The sequence below is a fragment of the Populus alba genome, chromosome 13 (genome assembly GCF_005239225.2).
Source record: "Populus alba chromosome 13, ASM523922v2, whole genome shotgun sequence".
In the NCBI taxonomy this organism is placed as follows: Eukaryota; Viridiplantae; Streptophyta; class Magnoliopsida; order Malpighiales; family Salicaceae; genus Populus; species Populus alba.
The window spans coordinates 6,534,752-6,557,662 of NC_133296.1; the positions used below are offsets into that span (position 1 = coordinate 6,534,752).

At 35.3% G+C, this 22,911-nt stretch overlaps 2 protein-coding genes across 2 annotated transcripts; both read left to right on the plus strand.

Annotated features, from left to right (window-relative positions):
- Positions 1-321: 321 nt before the first annotated feature.
- Positions 322-9,377, plus strand: LOC118042905 (uncharacterized). Its single transcript, XM_035050650.2, has 17 exons — positions 322-601; positions 685-765; positions 994-1,131; positions 1,563-1,673; positions 1,767-1,817; positions 1,929-2,029; positions 3,915-4,008; positions 4,313-4,444; positions 4,541-4,801; positions 4,913-4,991; positions 5,760-5,851; positions 5,971-6,054; positions 6,832-6,906; positions 7,006-7,053; positions 7,594-7,689; positions 8,086-8,315; positions 8,615-9,377. Exons 1-17 carry the CDS (start codon positions 437-439, stop codon positions 9,375-9,377), a joined length of 2,601 nt encoding a protein of 866 aa, XP_034906541.1. The 5' UTR covers positions 322-436.
- On the plus strand, positions 9,377-17,204 carry LOC140954150 (uncharacterized). The gene is made up of 10 exons (XM_035050649.2): positions 9,377-12,121; positions 12,231-12,310; positions 12,522-12,602; positions 12,859-12,930; positions 13,016-13,121; positions 13,246-13,300; positions 13,912-14,040; positions 14,131-14,248; positions 14,719-14,801; positions 16,388-17,204. The coding sequence occupies exons 1-10, from the start codon at positions 9,562-9,564 to the stop codon at positions 16,812-16,814; spliced, it is 3,711 nt and encodes a 1,236-aa protein (XP_034906540.1). The 5' UTR covers positions 9,377-9,561; the 3' UTR covers positions 16,815-17,204.
- The last annotated feature ends 5,707 nt before the right edge of the window (positions 17,205-22,911 follow it).

Genomic DNA, 22,911 nt, shown 5'->3' on the forward strand with positions numbered 1-22,911 from the left:
GACATCAATATATTTAAAAAATTTAAAAATAATAAAAAATTAATTTAAAATTAAATTTTTTAAAATTTTAACAAAAAGGAAGAAGTTAGATCTAAATTCCAAACGGGTCTTTCAATAAGATATTTTCACCTTTAATTTGAATGTCAATGGACTATAATGCTCCTTCTTTGTCCATAACTGTTCTAAGGAGACATTGTTTTTTTTTTTTTTTTAAAAATATAAACTGATTAATTGAGAGATTAAACGTTCAAGTATTTATATAACAAAAGATGAAACCTTAGGGACTGATATGTATTTATTTTGATACCGACGATAGTAAAGAAAATCGTCGTACAAGTATCTAAAGAAGAGTCATCGTCGTCGTTCTCTGGCATCCCTAAAATGGAATGATTGAAGAAATTAGGAACCCTAAAACCAAGAAGAAAAGAAAATCGAAATGGAGATAGAAATGGAGGCGAGAGTGAAAGCACTGAGCTACAAAGTGAAAGGAATGTCAAGAGAATCTCCTTCTCAAAAAGCTTCTCATGTCCTCGACACTGACCTTCGCTCTCACTGGTCTACTGCCACTAACACCAAAGAGTGGATCCTTCTCGAACTTGATGTATGCAATCGTCATTTTTCAATTCAATAACATCTTCTTCTATAATCATAAACTCAATTTTTAGCTCTGATTTTGATTTTCAGGAACCTTGTTTGTTATCGCATATTCGAATATATAACAAGTCGGTGCTTGAATGGGAAATTGCAGTTGGTTTACGTTATAAGGTAGACCAGCCATTTAGGTTTTGCTTGCATTTCATCTATTTTTTTTTGGTGTTTTTATGTTTTTTATTGTTAGAATGTTTGCTGGAAACTAGAGGCTAGGAGTATTCTTTCTCGCTTTCTTAAAATTCGATCCGGAAACTTCTTAGGTAGCTTTTTTTGTTGTTGTGCCTTTTGTGTATTGAATGTCTTGTAGAGCGTGGTAATGATTTTTTTTCCCTGTATAACTAGCCGGAGGCATTTGTTAAAGTTCGGCCAAGATGTGAAGCGCCTCGTCGTGATATGATTTACCCTATGAACTACACTCCATGTCGCTATGTCCGGATATCTTGCTTACGGGGAAATCCCATAGCTATTTTTTTCATTCAGGTATATGAGGATTAATCTGCCCTTTCTGCTTTGGATCACCGTGTTATCATAATATCATATAATAGCTTCATTTTCTCTTTTGATTTAGCTCATTTTTGTTATCTAGTAGTTAGTGCCTTTTTGAACTATCTAGTCCCGTGCCAGCCACTGATTTCTTCTATAAGGCATGGGAAATAAATATTGTTTTACTGATAACAAACTTAACAATAAGGGATTAAAGTATTTTTCCTTAAAACTTTTGTAATTTTCAGATATTCGAGATTTTGTATTGGTTGATATTAATGGTCTTGACTCACTTTCAGTTAATTTCATTACTCACCCTTTTCTGAATTGCTTAATGTAACTTTCGAGTGAATTTCATTACTAGCTCCGCAATTACTGTTTGATCTCTGTTTATTGGTGCTAAAGTTAGTGCTGTTGCTTCCTTGCAGCTGATTGGGGTTTCGGTGGCTGGTCTTGAACCGGAGTTTCTACCAGTTGTTAATCACTTGTTGCCAAACATTATATCACACAAGCAAGATGCTCATGATATGCATCTTCAGGTGGATCACGTTATTTATACAATCTCCAATTTAGATGTATTTCTTTAATCAGATTATCATTTTTCCTTGCCTTCTGACTGCTGTTGTTTGTAGTTGCTTCAAGACATAACAAACCGGTTGCTTGTCTTCCTTCCCCAACTTGAGGTATTGTATTTGCTTATTTTTGCAGAGGAACTTGATTTTGATTTTTATTGTTATTTCTAATTTTGTTTATCTGCTATTATAGATTAGCATACTGTTTTCCTTACTTTGCAGGCAGACTTAACCAGCTTCTTAGATGCTCCTGAGCAAAACTTACGTTTTCTTGCAATGCTTGCTGGTCCATTGTACCCAATACTTCACATTGTGAATGAAAGGTTGGTTAACTTGCTAAATATCTTCCATGCATGCTCTAAGCTTTAGCTTTCAACAACCTTTTAAGAGATGTCACTTCCAAAGCTTTTGTGTTTCCTGCTTTCTCTACCTTATGTCTATTCTTCTCTGGCATTTTGTCTTTCTCATCCAAATATAGGTTTGTAATCATTGTGGTGTTTATATTACAAACAATGATGTATAGTACAACTGAGGTTGACAACAGGATAATTAAGTTTCTAATTGTTTCAAGAGAAATTTGTGATTGCAAATGTAGAAATGATGTCAGTGGTGTCAATGATTTCTGCCTCGTCACTGAACCATTTTTCACCTTCACAACACATTGCTTGTTGGAGGATGAATGGAATAATTTCAAAAAAATTGTTTTTTCAATAATTAGAAATTATATCATATTATATTTTGTTTCTCAACTTCAATATCTAGCTATTTTAGTCATATAATATTTAGTGGTAACTGTGGAATATTTTTGTCCTAGTTTTTTTTTCTTAAGGTTTCATTAGGGTTTAGCTATCCATAAAACCTATTGCTATGCATGTGCTATCTGGTTTAAATTTTGGGGGCAACCAAGGGTAAGGTCAACTAGAGATCTTCATCCAATGTTTTTCAAGTTCTAGATAGTGCTTCTACAGGATCAAAGATTTAATTCAACCCCAACTACTGTTGGATGCTTTAAGAGTGTCCCACTTCATGGCTTTAAAGAGCTAAGCTTTCTGTGAGAGTTAAATTGTAAACGCAGATTTAGCCCTTAAATTTAATGTTGAATTTCATGAAAAAAAATAAATGAAATAGAAGTAGTCAAAATCCAAATGGGGAACTTGACAGTAAACTTTTTCATGCAATTAAAGTGCTTTCGACAGAAACCCCCCTAGTTAAAGTGCGGAACGATAATGTGTAAAGAATCACTTTGGTTTAAGGTTTTCTTCTTCTTTTCCTTTTAGGGTTCAATCAATTTAATTTTAGCTTAGTTTGTCTTTAAGTTCCTAAAGTTTGGCACAGTTAAAAATTTAAATGATGTGCTTGTAGAACCATTATAATATTCTTTGTAGTGCACATATTTTAGCAGGAAAGGTGGAGTATGGAGGTTGTGATATTTCATTGCATGGTTAGATGTTAGGGACTCCTGTGTGGTTTTAGAAGCAGATGAACTTAAATTTCACCAAACTAAAACTTAAGGATTTGAAAATAAATTATACTTATTGTAATTGTTATTATTTTTACCTCTACTGCTGCTTTGACTAGAGTGAATAACAGTCATTTGAGCTTTATCGGTCTTCTCTGTTTTATTTCTGTGTTATGGTAGTGGATTTTCATTTCTGGCAGATGAGAGTAAAGGGTAATTATGTTGACTTTTCTGGATTTGTCCTGGCATTGTGGAAAGAATGGATGCTTGTGCTGTGGGGGGATGAGCCTAGAAGTGTCCTCATCCTCTTCGACCTCTTGTATACTTAGGAACTTCATTCTCAAAGAATTATACCCCAATTGAGCTGATCATTATGGTTGGAGATTTGTAAAGTAGTGATGCCTGGATTCTATGTACTGTCTTGCTATGAAGCCTTTTGCCGAGTACATGCTCCTGGAAGTCACAAAAAAAGGATTCCAATTTCCTTGTGAATTTTAAGAAGTCCCAAGTTTGGCACATCCAATTATTTCCCTATCTTTTATCACCATTCATCTGCTTCTTGGCAAATTTTCTTGTATATAATGATTTTGCTTACAATTATCTTTTATTTTTTTCCTTGGGTTTGGTTCTGATGGTTTTTTTGTTTCTTTTGCACTTGTAGCATCTTCAAGATGTATTTTCCTTTTGGACACACTCACATATCATGGGAGTAATCTAACTCAATGGTTATTATTGTGTTGATACTATAGAGAAACTGCGAGGTGTTCAGGCAATATCTCCGATCTTGATGTTCTTAAGAGCAATCAACCATCATCTTCCTTAACTGTTTCTTCTAACTTTGAGGTAGCATCTGATATTCTTGTTTCTTTGTCATCTGTTATGTTTTGCTTTGGCTTGATGTGCATAGTCAGTCAGCAGTTTGACAACTTCAAGTTTCCTGAAGGATTGAGAAACTACATGTTCATATATATAGGGTTGAATGTTGTTGGATGAGTCTTTGTTCAATGTTGTTTTTCTAACTATCTTGCTGATTAATCTTGTATTAAGCATTTCCCTTGCACCTTGCTTTTCAAATGGACCTTTTTTTTTTTCTCTTTTAAATTTTCTTTGAATGGAGATGGTGTGTCTGACCTTTTTGCACTTGCAGCCAAGAAGATCACGGAGCGCTTCTTCATTTGTATCATCCACTTCTAGTTCCATGGTATTCCGACCTGATGTGATTTTTGTGCTGCTGAGAAAGACATATAAAGAATCTGATCTGGGCACTGTTTGCAGAATGGTAATGGATCTATCTTAGCCTCTTTACACGTTAGTGCTTTACTGTCAACTTACAGGCGCTACGTTTTAACTTACTGATAGATTCCCTTTATTTTAGGTGTCTAGAATTCTGCATAAGCTTATAGAGCCTGTTGCAGTGCAAGAAACATCAACCACTGCCAGTGATGTTGCATCTGTCATGGATGAGACATCAAAATCTGAATTATCTAATCCTGTTCCACTTCTTGATTACTCAAGCTTGTTTGGAGAAGAATTCCAGATACCTGATGATCATTGGGACTCTAGCATTCTTAGTGTCCTTGATATAGGGGCGGTGGAAGAAGGGATTTTACATGTTCTTTATGCTTGTGCGTCACAGGTTGATTTCAATTTTATTGATACAATACCCTTAATTAACCATTATTTGATGTCTTTCTTTTTGCTACGTTCGTATGAGTGAATTTTCTTTCAATTTCTGTGTATTTTGCAGCCTTTGCTTTGCCGCAAATTGGCAGAGAACACTTCTGAATTTTGGTCTGCTTTACCACTTGTACAGGCATTACTTCCAGGTCAAGTATCACATAATGACCATCTGTACTGGAATTTCTTAACTTGCAGTTGTTGTTTTAGCATCCGAGTTTCCATATTATCTCGTACAACTTCCAAAATAATAATATTCTGCTTGGAGGTTGTCTTCTTTTTGTATGTGTTATTTTTCCTTTGTATTATCTTGTCAAACTCTAATTATTAGTTTTCTACCCCAGAGCCAAGCAATAGCCTAAGATTATTATTTACTGGAGAAAGAGTCAAACTGCTGTGTAAAACTTGTTATGCAATTAGTATTTTGTCTATCTAACTGTTAGCTTTGATCTTTAAGCAATGTAAATCATTTTCTTAATTTCTAAAATCTTCAGGTGCCAATTGGAGTTTGACTTGCATAGCTCCTCTAATATTTTTTTTTTTGTTGTTTTCAGAAATGAAATTTTTATTAGATAAATGGAATACTTTAAAACATCATATTTGAAAATCAACACCCATGATAAGAAAATGCTCGACAGAACATTAAATTTAATGGTGGCTTGAGGGCAGTTAGATTTTTGCAGAAAGTTATGGTATGATGTTAACCTATGAGTTACTCCTCGTGTAATCTAAACCTACCTTATATGTATTGCGTCTCATTATCATGAGAAGGTCATTTAATTGCTGGCTATGCAGTAGTTAGTTTTCAATTCTGTTGTATTCCAACATTTTCATCTTCAAGAATTTAAAACCATTGTTCACCCAACTTTCTTGAGATTACCTTGCTGAATTTGGCATATTCTTTTGTGATTTCTTAGCACTTCGTCCATCTGTGAGCAGCCTTGGTGATCATTTTGATGACAACTTTTCCCCATGGAAACAGCCTTTTGTGCAGCAAGCCCTTTCTCAGGTTACAGTTGCTGCTATCATTAACTTTTTAATCTTTCATATTCTTTTCTGTGCTGTGTGATATTCCTGGAAAGCCATTTCAAGATTGTATTGTGCTTACCATTGTGGTTATGATTGCAGATTGTAGCTACATCGTCTTCGACATTGTACCACCCACTTCTTCATGCCTGTGCTGGATATTTATCATCATTTTCACCATCACATGTTCGTCATTCTCAATTTTCTTTCCTATCCTCATAGCATGTGACCTCTCTTTTCTCTATAATGTCAGCCTTTTGTTTTCATTTAACTGAGAGAGAAGTTACCCTATAATTTCTTTGTTTCATCAAGCTTACATAAACAGTGGTGTGACTGAATGTTGAAATTGGAATTATGAAGTGGTTACACCTGTACATAATTTGGCCATTCAGATGCAAATCTTAAAGGGTATTTTTACCTTTCTATTAACATGTAAGGTTGCAAATATGATGCATTTTTTGGTTTGGGTTTCTCATCAAGCTTACATGGACAGGTGATTGAGTGGCTGAATTGAAATTGTTAAGTGGTTACATCTATACATAATTTGGCTATTCGGATGCAAATCTGAAGTGTCTTTTTACCTCTCTAGTAACATGCTAGGCAACAAATGTGCTGCATCTTAGTTTGGTTTTTAAAAAGCACCAAATTGTGAATTTTCCAAGACCACATTTTGATCGATTTCTAAATTCCAAAATCATGGTTTTGGAAATCGTCAAAAACTGAGTGTGTATGTTTTGGCTCCACTTGTCTTTTCCCAACTCTGACAATCCCAAACACAATTTGTCTGGTGTTAATGGTTCAAGGCACTAAATGGGACTATAAGAATTTACTGGTGTGTGCTATAATACAGCTGTCCCTCTGTATTGGCAAAATTGCTTCTAAGAAGTACTTATTCCTTTCTTTCCTTGAAATTCAATGCGCTCACATAGGAACCAACCACCATAAGGTTTACTTCTTCTGCAGGCTAAGGCTGCATGCATTTTAATTGATCTGTGTTCAAGTGTCCTAGCTCCTTGGATGGCTCAGGTCATTGCAAAGGTTGGTGGTGCACCTGTAGCCTACAGTTTGGTTTTTGATTTCTTATTTCACATACTTATCTTGTTCATGATATCCTGATTTGAACTGATAATGATATAGGTTGACCTAGCTGTAGAGCTTCTAGAGGACCTTCTGGGCACAATTCAGGTGTGTGTATCACTCTTTGCATTATTGTGTTTATGCAATTTGTTGAGCAGAGAAAACATACTTATGTGCATGAACTTTCACTGCTTTATTCCTTTGGAAGTAAAATATCTGAGTCCAGGAGATCAATATGATGGACTCTTACAACGGAATACCAGTTTCTTCCAAATCAAGATATCTTTGCTGGATCTGCTGTCACAAGCATTGTTTTAACTTTTTTATTAACCAGAATAACAGATAATATTAGGGAGGTTTGTCATCCTAATCAAGTTGATTGTTGTCGGATAACATTATATATTTATCATATTTTATAATATAGTTGCATTTTCTACTATATATTAAGATGTTCATGGTATCCACTCATGTTTGTGCAATGTGTTATGTATGCAGAACTAAATTTGTGATAAACATTTAAGAATGTGTACTGGAAATTGCTAATGCACTATATGGTTATTCTTCTATTTATTTCATAATTTGCTGCTGACTACTTTTTCTTCCACATGTATATTGGAGGTTTTAGGTTTTTTTCATTATGCTTTTCAGGGTGCTCGTCATTCTTTGGCCCGAGCCCGTGCTGCCCTCAAATATATTGTGCTGGCCCTTTCTGGGCACATGGATGATATACTAGGGAAGTATAAGGTACCCAGTCATGTTTTAGTGGTTGTGTTACTTGTTTGTTATATATTTTTGTGGATCCAAGTGCCCCAAAATTTTGACAAAGAAACTCATGAACATTAGTCTCTCTCAATGGTTAAATTTGAATGCTGTCTTGAATATGAATGATTAGTGCTCCATAATTGCTGTGGAGATTCTTACTGTTGAATGCCGCCCACGTTTCGCCTAATTATTCTAATGCGGCAGTGATTATTGCTACTTTTCTTGTCGTTAATAGTGGTGTGTATTTTGTGCCCGTTTCAAATAGAGTAAAGGGAGACAACTTGAATTGGGAAAGAAAAACTAGGGATTTTAACTAAAGTACTCCCACCCCTGAAGAAAAGATAGGCGTTCTTATTATCGTTATGATGTAACTTTCAGGAAGTGAAGCACAAAATTCTCTTTCTTTTGGAGATGCTAGAGCCTTTTCTCGATCCTGCCATCTATGCACTGAAGAGCACAATAGCTTTTGGAGATGTTTCTTTCACTTTTCTGGAAAAGCAGGAGCAGACTTGTGTAACTGCCCTGAATGTCATCCGTACAGCAGTGCAAAAGCCTGCTGTTCTTCCTTCTTTGGAATCTGAATGGAGGCGTGGATCAGTTGCCCCTAGGTATCAGATACCTGCATCGTGATGGTGATAGAGTCTTATTCTTAAGTAAAACCAAACTTTTCTTGTTTTTCTTGAAAACAACAAAAAGAAAATTGATAGAAAGCTCATGGATATATCTTAATTTTATATAACTTGTGACAAATAATAAATCAACAACTATCAACAGGTTCAAATTTCACTAGTCTTCATTCAAAATATTGAATCATTTTCTTGTTTCATATTCTTCTTGTGAATTAAGACATCAGATGATATGCGCCTGTTATATTGGATTAATAGTGGATTCACACTGTTTTTTGCAGTGTACTTCTCTCAATATTGGAACCTCACATGCAATTGCCTCCTGAAATTGATCTTTGCAAGTCTTCTGTTTCTAAAAGCCTTGAGCATGAAGCATCAACTGCCTCCTCCCACGCTTCCCTGGTTCGCCAAGGGGGAGATTCTTCAAAATCAAATAACCAAGATGAGGTGGATGTTTCTGATGCAGGTGTAAAGATGGATATATTCGAAGATGTCAGTCTTCTTTTTGCTCCTCAAGAGCTACAGACCATAGTTCTGACAAATGTTTCAAGCAGTCCCAACAAACATATCTTGGATTCCAACCACAAGGATGCCAATTCAGAGCTGAACCATGTAATTGAAAAAAAAATTGTTGACGAGTTGCAGAATGGCTTGGTGTTAGATTGTGGTTTCATTGCAGAATACTGTAACTTGCAAGCAGACTATTTTCAACTTATAAACTACCGTGATTGTGAGCTTAGGGCCTCTGAATATCAGCGTTTGGCTTTGGACCTACACTCAGAGAATGAGATTACCATTGAAGGTCATGATGCTGCTATTGATGCTTTGCTTCTGGCAGCAGAATGTTATGTCAATCCCTTTTTTATGATGTCTTTCAGATCCAGTCCAAAGGTGATTCCTGTTAACATTGGTGACAATAAAAAAGGAAAAAATTATGAAATCTCAGAGCTGCGGAATGCTTGTAAAAAGAATAGTTGTGACTTGGAAACAATAGCTCTTCTCGAAAAAAAAAAGGGACAAGATTGTCCTTCAACTACTGCTTGAGGCTGCTGAATTAGACAGGAAGTTTCAGAGGACATCAGATTACTACCCTGATGGAATTGTCCAACAAGTCATAAAGTTGTCTCCCCTTGATGTACAATCTACAGATGCAATTACATTGGTTCGACAAAATCAAGCTTTATTGTGTAGTTTTCTTATTCAGCGACTGAAGAAAGATCAACACTCCATGCATGAAATTCTTATGCACTGTCTTGTCTTTTTGTTGCACTCAGCCACACAGCTCCACTGTGCTCCTGAAGAAGTGATTGATTTCATATTAGAATCTGCTGAGCATCTTAATGGGATGCTAACCTCGCTCTATTATCAGTTAAAAGAAGGCAATCTGCGGCTGGATCCGGAAAAGATACATGGGGTGCAAAGGCGGTGGATGCTGCTTCAAAGGTTGGTAATTGCTTCAAGTGGCGGTGAAGGTTCAGATTTTGTGGTCAATATCAATAGTGGGTTTCGGTGTGGAAACTTAATTTCACCATCAGCCTGGATGCACAGAATACCTACATTTTCTTGCAGTGCTTCTCCTCTTGTTAGGTTTCTTGGTTGGATGGCTATATCTCGAAATGCAAAACAGTATATAGAGGAGCGGCTCTTCCTTGCTTCAGATCTGTCACAACTTACACATTTACTATCTATATTTGCAGATGAGCTTGCAGTAATAGATAATGTCATTGACCAAAAATACGAAGATGATAAGATTGAACAATCAGGAATTAAACAAGATATGCTGATTCACCAAAGGTCTAAAGCTGCCGATCAGCATGGAGACCAGTCTTTTCATGTCATCTATCCTGATCTCAGTAAATTCTTTCCAAATTTAAGAAAGCATTTTGAATCTTTTGGGGAGAACATTTTGGAGGCTGTTGGATTGCAGTTGAGATCTCTTTCATCCAGTGTTGTGCCTGATATATTGTGCTGGTTTTCTGATTTGTGTTCCTGGCCATTTTTTCAAAAGAACCAAATTACTTCTCAAAATAGTTATGTTCATTTGAAAGGTTATGTTGGGAAGAATGCCAAGACAATCATACTTTACATTTTAGAAGCCATCATAATCGAGCACATGGAAGCAATGGTGCCAGAGATACCTCGGGTGGTGCAAGTGCTGGTATCCCTTTGTAGAGCCTCTTATTGCTGTGTGTCATTTCTTGAATCAATAATGCATCTGCTGAAGCCTATCATTTCATATTCATTATGCAAGGTATCTGCTGAGGAAAAAAAATTAGTTGATGATTCATGTCTTAATTTTGAGTCACTGTGCTTCGAGGAGCTTTTTATTGATATTAGACAGAAAAATGAGAGTCAAGATCTGACAGCAGGAAAGGACTACAGCAGAGCATTGACAATTTTCATTCTGGCTTCTGTCTTTGGTGATTTGTCTTTTCAGCGTAGAAGAGAAATATTACAGTCCTTAATTTTGTGGGCGGATTTTACTTCTTTTGAGCCAACCTCTTCTTTCCATGACTACCTATGTGCATTTCAGACTATTTTGGTAAGCTGCAAGATTTTGTTAGTCAAGACATTAAGAGTCTTTGGTGTTTGCAAATTGCAGATGCCCCATGTTTCTGATACTAGCACAGGAACACTTAGTGATAGTAGAACAGAACTTAGTTTGTGGTTTCTCAGTGATGTCTTCCATAGCTCTTGTCCACCCAAGATTTCCGAGGAGCTGGAAAGTAATATCTTTGATGATATAGCCTCAAAGCAGAAGGATTGTGATTTATCTGTTGAAGAAATAGAAGACTTTTCTAATGACTTAGAGAATCTCATTGCCAAGCTTAATCCAACTATTGAGCTCTGCTGGAATCTACATCATCGGTTGGCAAAGAAGCTGACTATTACATCAGCTCAGTGTTTAATGTACTCAAGATGCTTATCTTCAATTGTGCTGCAAGTTCAAAACACTCAAGAGAATGGCAGTGAAAATTCTTTTGCGTTCAAGCCTGTTGACTGGTTTCCAGTTCATTGGAGGACTGGTCTGGAGGCACTTGCTGAAGTCATTATGAAGCTCCAGGAAAGCCATTGCTGGGAAGTTGCTTCTCTCATGCTTGATTGTCTACTTGGAGTACCTTGTTGTTTTCCGCTGGATAATGTTATCAATACCATCTGTTTGGTAATACAAAGTTTTTCTTGCTGTGCACCAAAAATATCTTGGCGCTTGCAATCTGATAAATGGTTGTCTATGCTGTTTGCAAGAGGTTTCCATAATCTCCATGAGAGTGATGGGCATCTTGCTGATCTGTTTGTTACACTGCTGGGTCATCCTGAGCCTGAGCAACGGTTTGTTGTTCTTCAGCACTTGGGTAGATTGGTTGGCCAAGACATGCATGGAGAACCAGTTATACAGTCTAATACCATTAGTTATAAGTTACTATCACCAGACTTAGTTCTTTCAGTTCCTGAGTCATTTCTGTCTCTTGTGGTGTCAAATACTTGGGATCAGGTGGTTTTGTTGGCATCATCTGATTCTTTATTGCCTTTGAAGACTCGCGCTTTGGCACTTCTTGTAGCTTATATGCCATATGCAGGCAGGCAGCAGTTACAATCCCTTCTTGCTGCAGCTGATAGTGCTCTCCATGTTCTGGGAAAGGTTACATATCCAACATGTGAAGGTCCATTATTACAGCTTTCGTTGGCACTTTTTGCTGGTGCCTGCCTGTACTCTCCTGCTGAAGACATTTCCTTGATATCTGAAGATATATGGAGGAATATAGAGACCATAGGATTGTCAAGAAGTGGTATATCCCTTTGTTATTTTGTGCAGTATAATAGAAATGTGACCAATGTGATACCTGTTCATTAATGTAACTTCTTTTCTTCTGCTCTCTGGTTTCCCTTATTTTGCAGAAGGCAAGCTTGGTGGTCTGGAGAAAAATGCTTGTGAAGTCTTGTGTAGATTGAGAAATGAAGGGGATGAAGCAAAAGAGGTGTGTTCTGGGATTCAGCTAAGCCTTGGCAAATTTCCTGACTGCTCTTATAAACATATTGAAAGCTCTTACGGATTAAGGCAGAATATATCTAAAGAGTTCTAGCATATTGACTAGACTTGCAAAGTTTCTTCTCTCTTGAAGAGTTGAATTTAGCATTTAGTGTTTTTTAGCAGTTTAATAATTTATTGAGCTGGTTTTCTTGTGCAAGGTTCTGAAAGAAGTGCTCTCTAGAAATCCCTCAAAACAAGTAGACCCAGATTTTGGGAGCACCCGTGAATCAATTCTTCAGGTAAGATAAATGTTTAATTATGATAGCTTAGTTCAGCTCCTTGCGCTGGTGAAGGGTATTGAAACTCCATCTTCAATCAGGTTGAAGCAGCACTTTTAAGGCCCTGTCTTGATTACAAGCACTTGATTAATCCAGAACTTTTTATAATAAATAACCATGTTAATCATCATTCAATATTTTTGCTTGCCTAATAGCCTGAGTTAATTGTTCCTTGCTATTTTTTACTTGCTAATTATTTATAAGTCAATTTATTCAGGTCCTTGCCAACTTAACTTCAGTTCAATCGTGTTTTGATATGTTCTCAAAGAAAATCGACCAAGAGGCAATGGTAAATATGTTCAACCATTGCATGTATGTTGTGTTTTTACATCCCAACTGACAAGATAGACTTATTTAATCTGAATATTTTGTAGGAACTAGAAGAGGCTGAAATAGAATTACAAATTCTTCAAAAAGAACACGCAGTACAAGAATCATCAAAAGATTCCAAAGAGGAGAGGAATATTCCTTGGATAACTGGTGATGATTATCATCCCTTATAGTCATATGTTTCTTGTTAGCTGCTGAAAATGAAAATCTACTTCTGGAATGATTTCTTTCTTACTGCTGTTATTTAATAGTCTTCCAACCTTTTATTGTCCAGCTTCTGTGAAAGAGGATAACCGCCTTCAGGAAATCAAGGATCGCATTCGCTCCCTGTATGTACTTTGTTTTATTTTCCGCTATAGTCTGGGATAAGAAATTCATTGAAAATAGGAAAAAACTGTAACGTGGAATACCCTCAAACTACATAATTGGCATTCATTGACTGGACAATTAAATTCATATCATGTTTGTGATGCTCATTCTATTTATTGCTTGGATGTTTCATGGTTACATGGATTCAGTTTAATACTGTATAGCCTTTTTAACATTGTTCATTCAGGAAGTTTATAAGACAAAGTAGAAGAAGTATTTTGACAAGATGTTGTTAACAGTCATTTACATCATGATTTCTGTTTATGGTGTTTCAGTTTCAGCCAGAGATAGTTTTAAACCTGCAAGAACATTGTCTGGTGAATGCCACAAAAAGGGACATTGTGCTCTACTTTTCTAAACTGTATAAAATATCCATGTGTCTTGAAATGGTTTCCACTTTCTATTGATTTGTTCACGAAGTGTATCATCTTGTGTATTTTCGAAATTAGCATGCAGAGTAGCTTAATTTTACATCTTTTGTTTTCCTCAACAAGCACCAAAACCCTATTGCTGAACAAGTGACAAATTCCCATAATGTTATGTGCTGATGTGTTGCCATCTGTTTAATCAGAGAAAAGTCCAAGCTCCAAGAAGACATAGTAGCCCGCAGGCAAAAGAAGCTTCTTGTGAGACGTGCTCGTCAGAAATATCTAGAAGAGGCTGCTATACGAGAAGAGGAACTTCTGCGTGAACTTGATAGGTTTACATACGTTCATAAATTGGATCAATTCAATGGAGAGGACATTGAGAGAGAATTGTCACTAACAGCTAGCACTCAATGTGTTTTCAGGGAAAAGGCTGCTGAAGCAGAAAAAGAGATTGAGAGACAGAGGTTGCTGGAACTTGAGTGCGCAAAAACTAGGGAGCTCCGACACAATCTTGACATGGAGAAGGAGAGGCAAACACAGGCAAGACCCTTCCCAAGTCCCAATTCTTTCCCCATATGGAGATTTAATTAAACACACGTCAAGAATTAGTTAGACCCAATATTGCAAGATCTTTTGGACAAAATGTTGTTTGCTCTGAAGTCTTGTTTCCTTTTCCTTTTTCCTTGTTTTCTGTCATGCCATAGTTCAAAGGTATGGTGAATATTGTGATCTTCAATGTCTTCCCTGTCCGTGTGTGCATGTGGAGGGGTAGGGGGATGGTTTGCCAAGGTCTTCCCTGGCCATGTGTGTGTGATTGTTTGCCAATCCGCCCCCTTTTTATAATGGTTTGATTTGCCCTTTACTAGATTGATTGTATGCTAATGAGTCATTGTTTCAACTTTGCTTGCAACAGTTTTTAAGATTTTCATGTCTTTAATGCTTTAGGAATGACATGTATTAGTCATATCATAAGTACAAGCAAATTAACTTAAGTACATATTTGCATGTAGAGAGAACTTCAGCGTGAACTGGAGCAGGCTGAATCTGGACTACGATCATCAAGGCGTGACTTTCCTTCATCCACCCATGGCAGGTATATTTCATACACCATTTGTTAAAGCTAAGTGATATTTAAGGGAAACAATACACACATTTTCACATCCTTGATTCTAACGGAGCAATGGATTGGAGGAAAAAGGAAGATTGAGGAAGAAAAGAACATGGATCAAAATAATAGTTCTTGTAGAGCTTCCTGGTCCTCTATTGCCATACAGTTTCTGTAAGAATCAAGAGGCACCACTAGAACTGATGGAACTCGGTCTTCAGTACTTGCTTGTAAATTATTTCTGGAACCCTTTTTTGCAAGATGACCAATGGGTAGTACCTTTAAGAGTAACTGCACTGGCAAAATACATTTTGAAGTACAATGGTTTGGTGCAAATCTGAACAGACAGGTTCTGGGAATGAAAATTATCCTGAACTCCTTCAGCTAGGTGCCTTGCAAAGTCACACCATAACTTCCCTGCTTTTTCTATGCACATCTCCAGCTTGTTAATTTCCTTCTGTATTAAAACCCTAGTCTACTTAATATACATTAGAGCAACCACAGAAAGCATCACGGCAATCCACAAATATGAAGCTTAGCATCGGTCTGTGCCCCGCCCCAAGGGGTTTGGTTACTTTGACAAATCTGAAGCTGGAATCACACCCTCCCTCGGCCAAACTCCCATGGCCTATTTCTGGTACTGCTCATTGTCACCATCAATTTGGAAAGCTTTCTGATTGGTCAACATGTCAGCTCTGACCATGACTACCAGGATCTTGAGTCACGCTTTCACTTCTGCATTTGCTTCCCCACTCTTAGTTTCTCCTCTCTTTTTTCCAGCTATTCTAGACTAGCTGGACTGAATATTACAAATTCCAAACCGGGAAAAGGGGGGATCTCCACTCTATTAAATGTAGGATTTAATCTCCTATAGGAAAACTGAAAGTGATATCAGGTGTATGTTGTTAACTTTCAGTCAATGGAATAAGGCTGTTCTCCAAGGAAGTATAACATATCTAGTAAAGTGTCATTTGTAAAACCATAATCCTGTGTATTTCATGTGCCAAACCACAGGGTACCGAAGTGTATTTTGCCCATACCAATCCCTTTGTATTATAAAATTACCATTGTATCTAAGAAGCGCCTATTCCTTGACTAACAAGGTAATACATAGGGTGGGTGTTGAGAAAGGGTTTTACAAGCACGTATTGACCTCCAGTTTAATGAGAGCTGTTCTTTATTATTGACTAAATGGTTTTGGTAGGAGGGCAAGTTTCTTCAACACTTGCTCATCAAATCTCAAATTTTTAGGCTTCATTGACGAGTGCAGAAGGAACTGGCCCCCTCAAGATCAATGATATTAGATTATCATTTTTTTTCCTGTAGCAATCAAGAAGAGCTCTTTGTGATTCTGTTATTCCAAATGCATTTTGAATGACCAACTGTATGTAGTTCTAACAAATCATTATCATTCAATCCACCATATATTGCAAAATGTTTGCTTTGATAAACTTTTCCTTGATGAGAAAATGAAAGATTTATAGAACTAGATGATATGGTGGTGCCCACCTTAGCGCCAATAATTTTGACTGTTGTGTTTTCTTTTCTTTTTTTTAAAAAAATTCTGTCTGCAGTCGGCCTCGGGATAGGTACCGAGAAAGGGAAAATGGAAGATCAAGTAATGAAGGGAGTGCAAGAACAAATGCTGGCAACTTGCAGCCTGATACTGCCACTAGTTCATCAATGGCTACGCCAGCGATTGTGTTGTCTGGCACTCGACCATTTTCAGGCCAGCCACCAACCATTCTTCAATCTCGTGACCGTCAAGATGACTGTGGCAGTAGTTATGAAGAAAATTTTGAAGGAAGCAAGGACTCTGGTGACACTGGCAGTGTTGGGGATCCAGATTCGATGACAGCATTTGATGGGCAATCTGTTGGATTTGGGTCTGCACAAAGGCATGGATCCAGAGGGAGTAAGTCGAGGCAGGTGATGGAGCGGAGAGAGGGAAGAGAACGAGATGGAAGACGGGAAGGTAAGTGGGAGAGAAAACATTCATGACTAGTGACCTGCTGAGTTAGATGTAGGCTTAGGATTAGTCAGTGTATATACATCAAAGGTTTTCATTTACCATTACAGATTGACACTGCATCTGATCCACCATGGGAAATATGGATGAATCACGTAATGTATCTCTTAAAAAGAAAATTTACTCGATGGAATCATCGCAAACAGCTGTAGATCTTACTTCAGTGATTTAAATGAGTAGAAACAATGTTTTCAAGCACTTCTCTCTGTGTAATATTGGAATCTTGTCTTCGTCAGAAATTGAAAGAGAGATGGAACAGAGTTGGGTAGGTTATTTTTTCTTAAGAAGACACGTGTTAAATAATGAATAATGTAGCTTTCCAGCAGATATAAATCCAGCCCCAGGTCCAACTTTTATGTTAATGAGTTGCTGTTAAGTAACAAAATAGGAAAAAGGCTGCTGATAAAGTAAGTGATGGTGGAGAAATTCGATGTATAGTTGGAATCGTCTCCTTGGCCTCTCCCTCCCATGGCAACAAGTGTGGCATTATGATTTCTGGTCTGTCACCATTAAACTTTTCTCTCTCTTTTATTCACCTTGATTTTTGCGTGTCATAAAGCAACCATTCAATTTGATAATAATTTTTTTTTATTTGAAATTATTCATAAAATTAGATTTTTGTTTTTTTAATTTCAACCCTTTTCAATTTATTATATATCATATTTGGTTAATATTCTTTTAAATGCTATTTTTTTTTTTTTAGAATTGAAGTTTTCTTACAATTTCATCCTTTATTTTTTTTTCTAGTAATTTAATCTTTATTTTTTTTATTGCAATTTATTTTACTTTGGCAACCTTTTTTAATTTAATTTATTTTTACAATTTCATCCTCTAATATTAAATTGGTTAAGAATTGAGTTTCTTGATTGAACCTAGGTTTAGGATTCCATTGCTTACAGGATTTGAAAATTAACTTAGCCTTAAGGATTTGCACGAGTTTGCTTCTTTTTTTTATACTAATGTTTTTTTAGTTTTATCCTTCAAAATTTATTTATTTATTAATTCATCATCCTTCAATTTTTTATTTTTTACATTTGGTCTCAATTTTCTTTATTGCGATTTGTTTTTTTGCTTAAGATAATGTTTAGAATTGAGGTGTTTTTACAATTTAATCATCCTTCAATTTTTTTTCTATGTGATTTGATCGTTAGTTTTTTTATTGCAATTTTTTTTTTCTTTTTGCAAGTTTTCTTAATTTGTTCTACAATTTCATCTTTCAGTATTAAATTGGTTAGGAATTGAGCTTCTTTATTAAATTTGAGTCTAGGATTTCACGGGTTGTAAGTTTGAAAGATTTGCTAGTTTTTCCTCTCTATTTATGGTAATATTTTTCTAATTTTATCCTTCAATATTTATTTATTTTTTAGATTTCATCTTCATTCTTTAATCAAACCCGAAATTAATTAAGACCTGATCAAAGCTCAACCGAGAAAAGGATAAGGAAAACAAAAAGAAAGAGACAGGTTGTTTAACCAGATTAAGTCATTGTAATCATGTCCAATGCCCAAAATGGATTGATACTAGATTCAAAAAACTTAAATTCACATATAGCTAAATTTAAGATAATGTGCCATGTTATGATAATTACTCCTCTCTTCTTGACCCTTCTTTATCTATTAGTTTTGATTAATCTTTTGTTTTTCTATTTGTTTGGTGATTTTAGTTATTATGAAATGAGAAACACATAAAATGGGTTTTCTTTCTTTATTTCTTGCTTAATTTTTCTCCGCAGCTTTGATTTGTTTTAACTTCCTCTTATAGATTCATGTGGTTATATTTTAGGCTACCTTCTTTGTTTTTCCCTTCTTTCCATACCGAATCTCTAGCTCTCTACTCTTTTTGGTCAGGAAAATTCTCTGTTTTTCTTCCTTAATATTATGTTACCTTATCGGATAAGCAGCGCAAATATGAGTTTCTTAACTTAAGGGTTGAGTGCAATTTTATGCAAGTTGTAATGAAAATATGCTTTATGGAAAACAAAATAAAAATATGAGGACAAGAGTGAATTAAGATCTAGATAGGAAAATAGATACATCACATCAAGATATCCTTCTAATCAATTTCTGCAGAAATAATTGCATTATATATGCATTTGTTGATGGACTAGCAAGTATATCTTTATGTTTCCGTTTTGGAACTCATTATTATTGAATTCCTAACTCATCATCATCCTCCTTTTGACTATGTTAGCAGAATACAGACACATTTTCAATTTTTATTCATGAGAACTGCAAGTGTATTTGAAAGGTTAGCTGCCCAAACTGAGGTAAGCTAAACCAACTATATATGTCAACCATCTAGAGATAGGTGTTAGGGAAAAAGAAAAGAAAAGAAAATATTTAGTCAATTTAATGCTATAAAGGGATTGATTGCTTATTCAATTTGTAAATCTCTGTATCTTCCTTTTGCTCTTCTCTTATTTTTCTTTTATTTGGGATGGATGATCTTCACAGCTACTCCTCTCATGGCACCTACCAATCTTAAAGTAACAACTAATTCAACATCATACCAATACTTGCTGCAAGAGTGAGCTTAGACCTTTTTATTGTATAAAATCCCTCACTTAGCCAACTAGATTGGTAGGATATAGCTAAACTTTCTGGTAAGGCAAGATGAATTCATAGCTAGTGGCCATAGAGTTGAACAAGGCTAAGTTTCTCCAAGTAAGCAATTCCTCGACTTATTACTTCCTCATCTGTAATTTTGTCAATACCATTTTCTACCCCTTTAGTCTCGTATAACCTGCATTGTCTTGCTTGATTCACTCACTTATTATGCTCTCTTCTTAAAATGGTCGCTCATCATTATCAGTTTAGATAAGGCCTTCATTATCTGCAACCTATCAAATATTTACTCAGTTTTGGAGCCAAATCCTCTTACTGTCCATGCCATTATGTCACAAGTGTCCAAGTGACCGTATGAAGAAGCCATGCTTCCTAACCATCAACATTTTCTGTGTGATTGTCATACTAGCCAACATCCATTCCCTCTCATTCAGTATTTATATAAACAGTAAAGAACATAACTTTTACAGGTGGTCTTAGAAATTAGAATTGACTTAATTAGTAAAAAAATATGTAGAGTTGAAGTTCATGTCACAATAAAGTAGCTATTTTGGTATAAATCCAGAGCGGTAGAATTAATCTAGCATGTAAACATACTACTAAACATCAAGAGCTTATGATTTTCATTTTTCGGAGAATCAAGAAGTTATGAAGAATTAAGCTGACCACATAATATGGGGATTTGTTTTTTTTTTTTTTTGTTCTTATTTAGGCCACTACTTCGCATATGCGCTCAAATGCATCAATTATGTTTTGGTAAGTATTTCTTCTTCGTTTGATGGTTGGATGCAACATCAGCTGGTTCAACACAGTATGCTATGTTTTATGCATTAGAAACATCTCATCCATCAGATGACTCGCTTCATCTCTTACAATCAGTTTTAATGGTGTTTATGGTGCTCTCTATACTCATTGCCAATGCCATAAACCCTGCAGATGACACAATCTATCTCTTTTTAAATGCGCTTGTCCTTTGAATTGCTTCAGATCATATTAAAAAGAAAGACAAAAAACTTTGATTGCATTAGTCCTCCGAGTCCCTTGAACTGTTTCAGATCAGATTAAAAGATGAATGAAAAGGCCTTTCTTCGCATGCAAGAGACTGCTGACAATAAGAGTATCTGCCTCTCATTTATGTGTTTTATTTGGCACCTTCACTTCACATGCAAGATGACATTTCCCTTTCTCCTCTGGCCTGTTTTTTAGCCTTTAGTTTTTAAATGAATGACTATCACCCTACTATACTTTTTATTTTATTTGTTTGAAAAGGCAAAAACAAATTATGATGAGAAGATTATCAACTTAAACACTCTTTAATCACCAATATCTGAAAGAAAAAAGAAAAAAGAAAAAAAAAACCTAATTACCAATACGTGAAAGAAAAAAGTTTTTTTCACATATTGATGAGTTTTTTTTTTCTTTTTTCTTTCACATATTGGTGATTAAGATATATATATATATATCCAAAATTCTCTTAAAATTTGTATTTTTGGATTTGTATCTTTTGAATATTTTTTTTAATTTTATCATTATTTTTGTATTTTTTAAAACATAAATATTCTTAGTCATTTTTATCCTCTCATGGCAATCAAAGGTTTTTTTTTAAGATTTAGCTTTCCAAGTAGTCATTCTATTTTATTTCTCTCTTCATCATATTGATGCATTTTTCTTATGGCTCCGTAGTTATTTTCCATCTTCTTTGAGAAGAACTCATTTTCTTTTCCTTTCTTTTTTCTTTTTAATGTGTGGTCTCTTTTGTACCACTTTATCTCTTGTGCAAAAACTTATCAATTTTTACTGGGTATCTCTTGTTTTGCTTTTTATGTCTTTTCTCTTGATGTAAGATAATTCTCTTGTTGGGATTTGTCATCTTGCACTATTTTTTTTTTCTTTTTAAAGATGTCATTGATGATTCACATGATCTTGAGATTTCTCATTATTATGAGTTGATATATAATTAAAAAATGACAATAAATAAAATATTTGATAAACAACCAAAAAGATAGGAAACAAAGTATTTTTTTAACGGACGGCATAAAACCACCAACAAAAAAATCAAAAGCTAATATTTAGATTAAGATATGATTGACCTACCTTAAAAAAAAAAAAGAATAGAAGAGGATGTTATTAATTTGATATATATTTTACATTCAATTCATGTAGAGTTTATATAGTCATATACCAAGACATGTAAGGAAATAGAATAAAATAAATTATAAAAATCCTTTAATTAAATGATTGAAATAATTTTCTATTACCTTGAATCATTCAATTCTTTGATTTCTTTCTTTTATTGAATAGAAAATAATCAAGAATATTTACCTTAATTATCTCTCTGACAAATTCACCATGCCCTCATGAGAGTAGCTTGAGGAACCTTATTATCTTCCATCTTGTACAATTTTTCAAGCAAGAATTTTGTTCTTGTGCTCAGATGAAAAATAATATTTAAATAAGCAGGAACTAATATACCATTACCACCCCAATAGCTTTCAAATTCACAAACAATTGGTACCAAAGCCTCAACTGGTTCAATATGCAGCATGACTAGAAAATCTTCAATGCAACCTGAGACTTTAAGGAAAAGTACAAAATCAAGAATCAAGCTACAAATTTATACTAGGTGCGAGGAGAGTGCTAGGCCAGAAGGTAACTCCCCGCCTTACTCAATCTCCAAAGTATTACTGCCAAATATCCTCTAACCATGTGTAAACGCTGATTTTCTTCAATTTCTCAACATTCCCACTTCTCATGTCACAAAAGTGGATACAAACATTCTATTAATTTTCTGTTCCACGTTTTGCAATCCACCCTGTAGCATAGCTTGTCATTGATCAGGGAAAGAGTAGAGATTTCGACAATAAATTTTTAAGACGACAACTGGGACAAAATTTGGAGCAGAAAGTCAAGCTCAGTCCACTTGTGCATAGCAGGGGTAGGTTACAAATTTTCAAAAGTGTCGTCTTTCTCTTCAGGTCAAACGGGGGCACAAGCAGGGTAAAAGTTGTGGTGGAGAAAGCTAATACACTATTACATGAAACATATAATGCTTATAGAACGAGAGAGAATGGATTAGGGTGGATATATTGATTCTGAAACATTATTCTGTTTTTCCCAAGTTTTTTGCTCTGTTTACTTTCAGAACCACTAACCAAAACTTTCTAATAACTGGTGGTGGGAGGCACCTGAATTACTCTGTTATTGTTGGACTTCACTGTAAAAAGTTTTCATCAGTGAGGCAATTAATCACAAGTGGACCTGGAGAATTATTGATCACCTAATCATATCATTCTTCAACAAAAAAACCTATGTGGCAAATGCTCTCAGGTATAGACACAGATCTCAAGTCTCCAGCGTATTCTATTGAGCTCAGGACAAGGATCTTTCCGTTGAAATTATATTTTATATTTAAAATAATTTTTTAAAAATTAAAAAAGAAATTATTTTAATATATTTTCAAGTAAAAATAAATTATAAATCAACCCAACGGCACAATTCATATCCC

Bases quoted from the DNA above. Each gene is read 5' to 3' on its own strand.
- LOC118042905 (XM_035050650.2), top strand. From the start codon at position 437: ATGGAGATAGAAATGGAGGCGAGAGTGAAAGCACTGAGCTACAAAGTG. The intron at 1,132-1,562 runs GTATATGAGGAT...GCTTCCTTGCAG, and splicing joins TAGCTATTTTTTTCATTCAG to CTGATTGGGGTTTCGGTGGC. The intron at 4,802-4,912 runs GTTGATTTCAAT...TGTATTTTGCAG, and splicing joins TTTATGCTTGTGCGTCACAG to CCTTTGCTTTGCCGCAAATT.
- LOC140954150 (XM_035050649.2), top strand. From the start codon at position 9,562: ATGCATGAAATTCTTATGCACTGTCTTGTCTTTTTGTTGCACTCAGCC. The intron at 13,122-13,245 runs GTGATGATTATC...TTTATTGTCCAG, and splicing joins GAATATTCCTTGGATAACTG to CTTCTGTGAAAGAGGATAAC. The intron at 13,301-13,911 runs GTATGTACTTTG...CTGTTTAATCAG, and splicing joins AAGGATCGCATTCGCTCCCT to AGAAAAGTCCAAGCTCCAAG.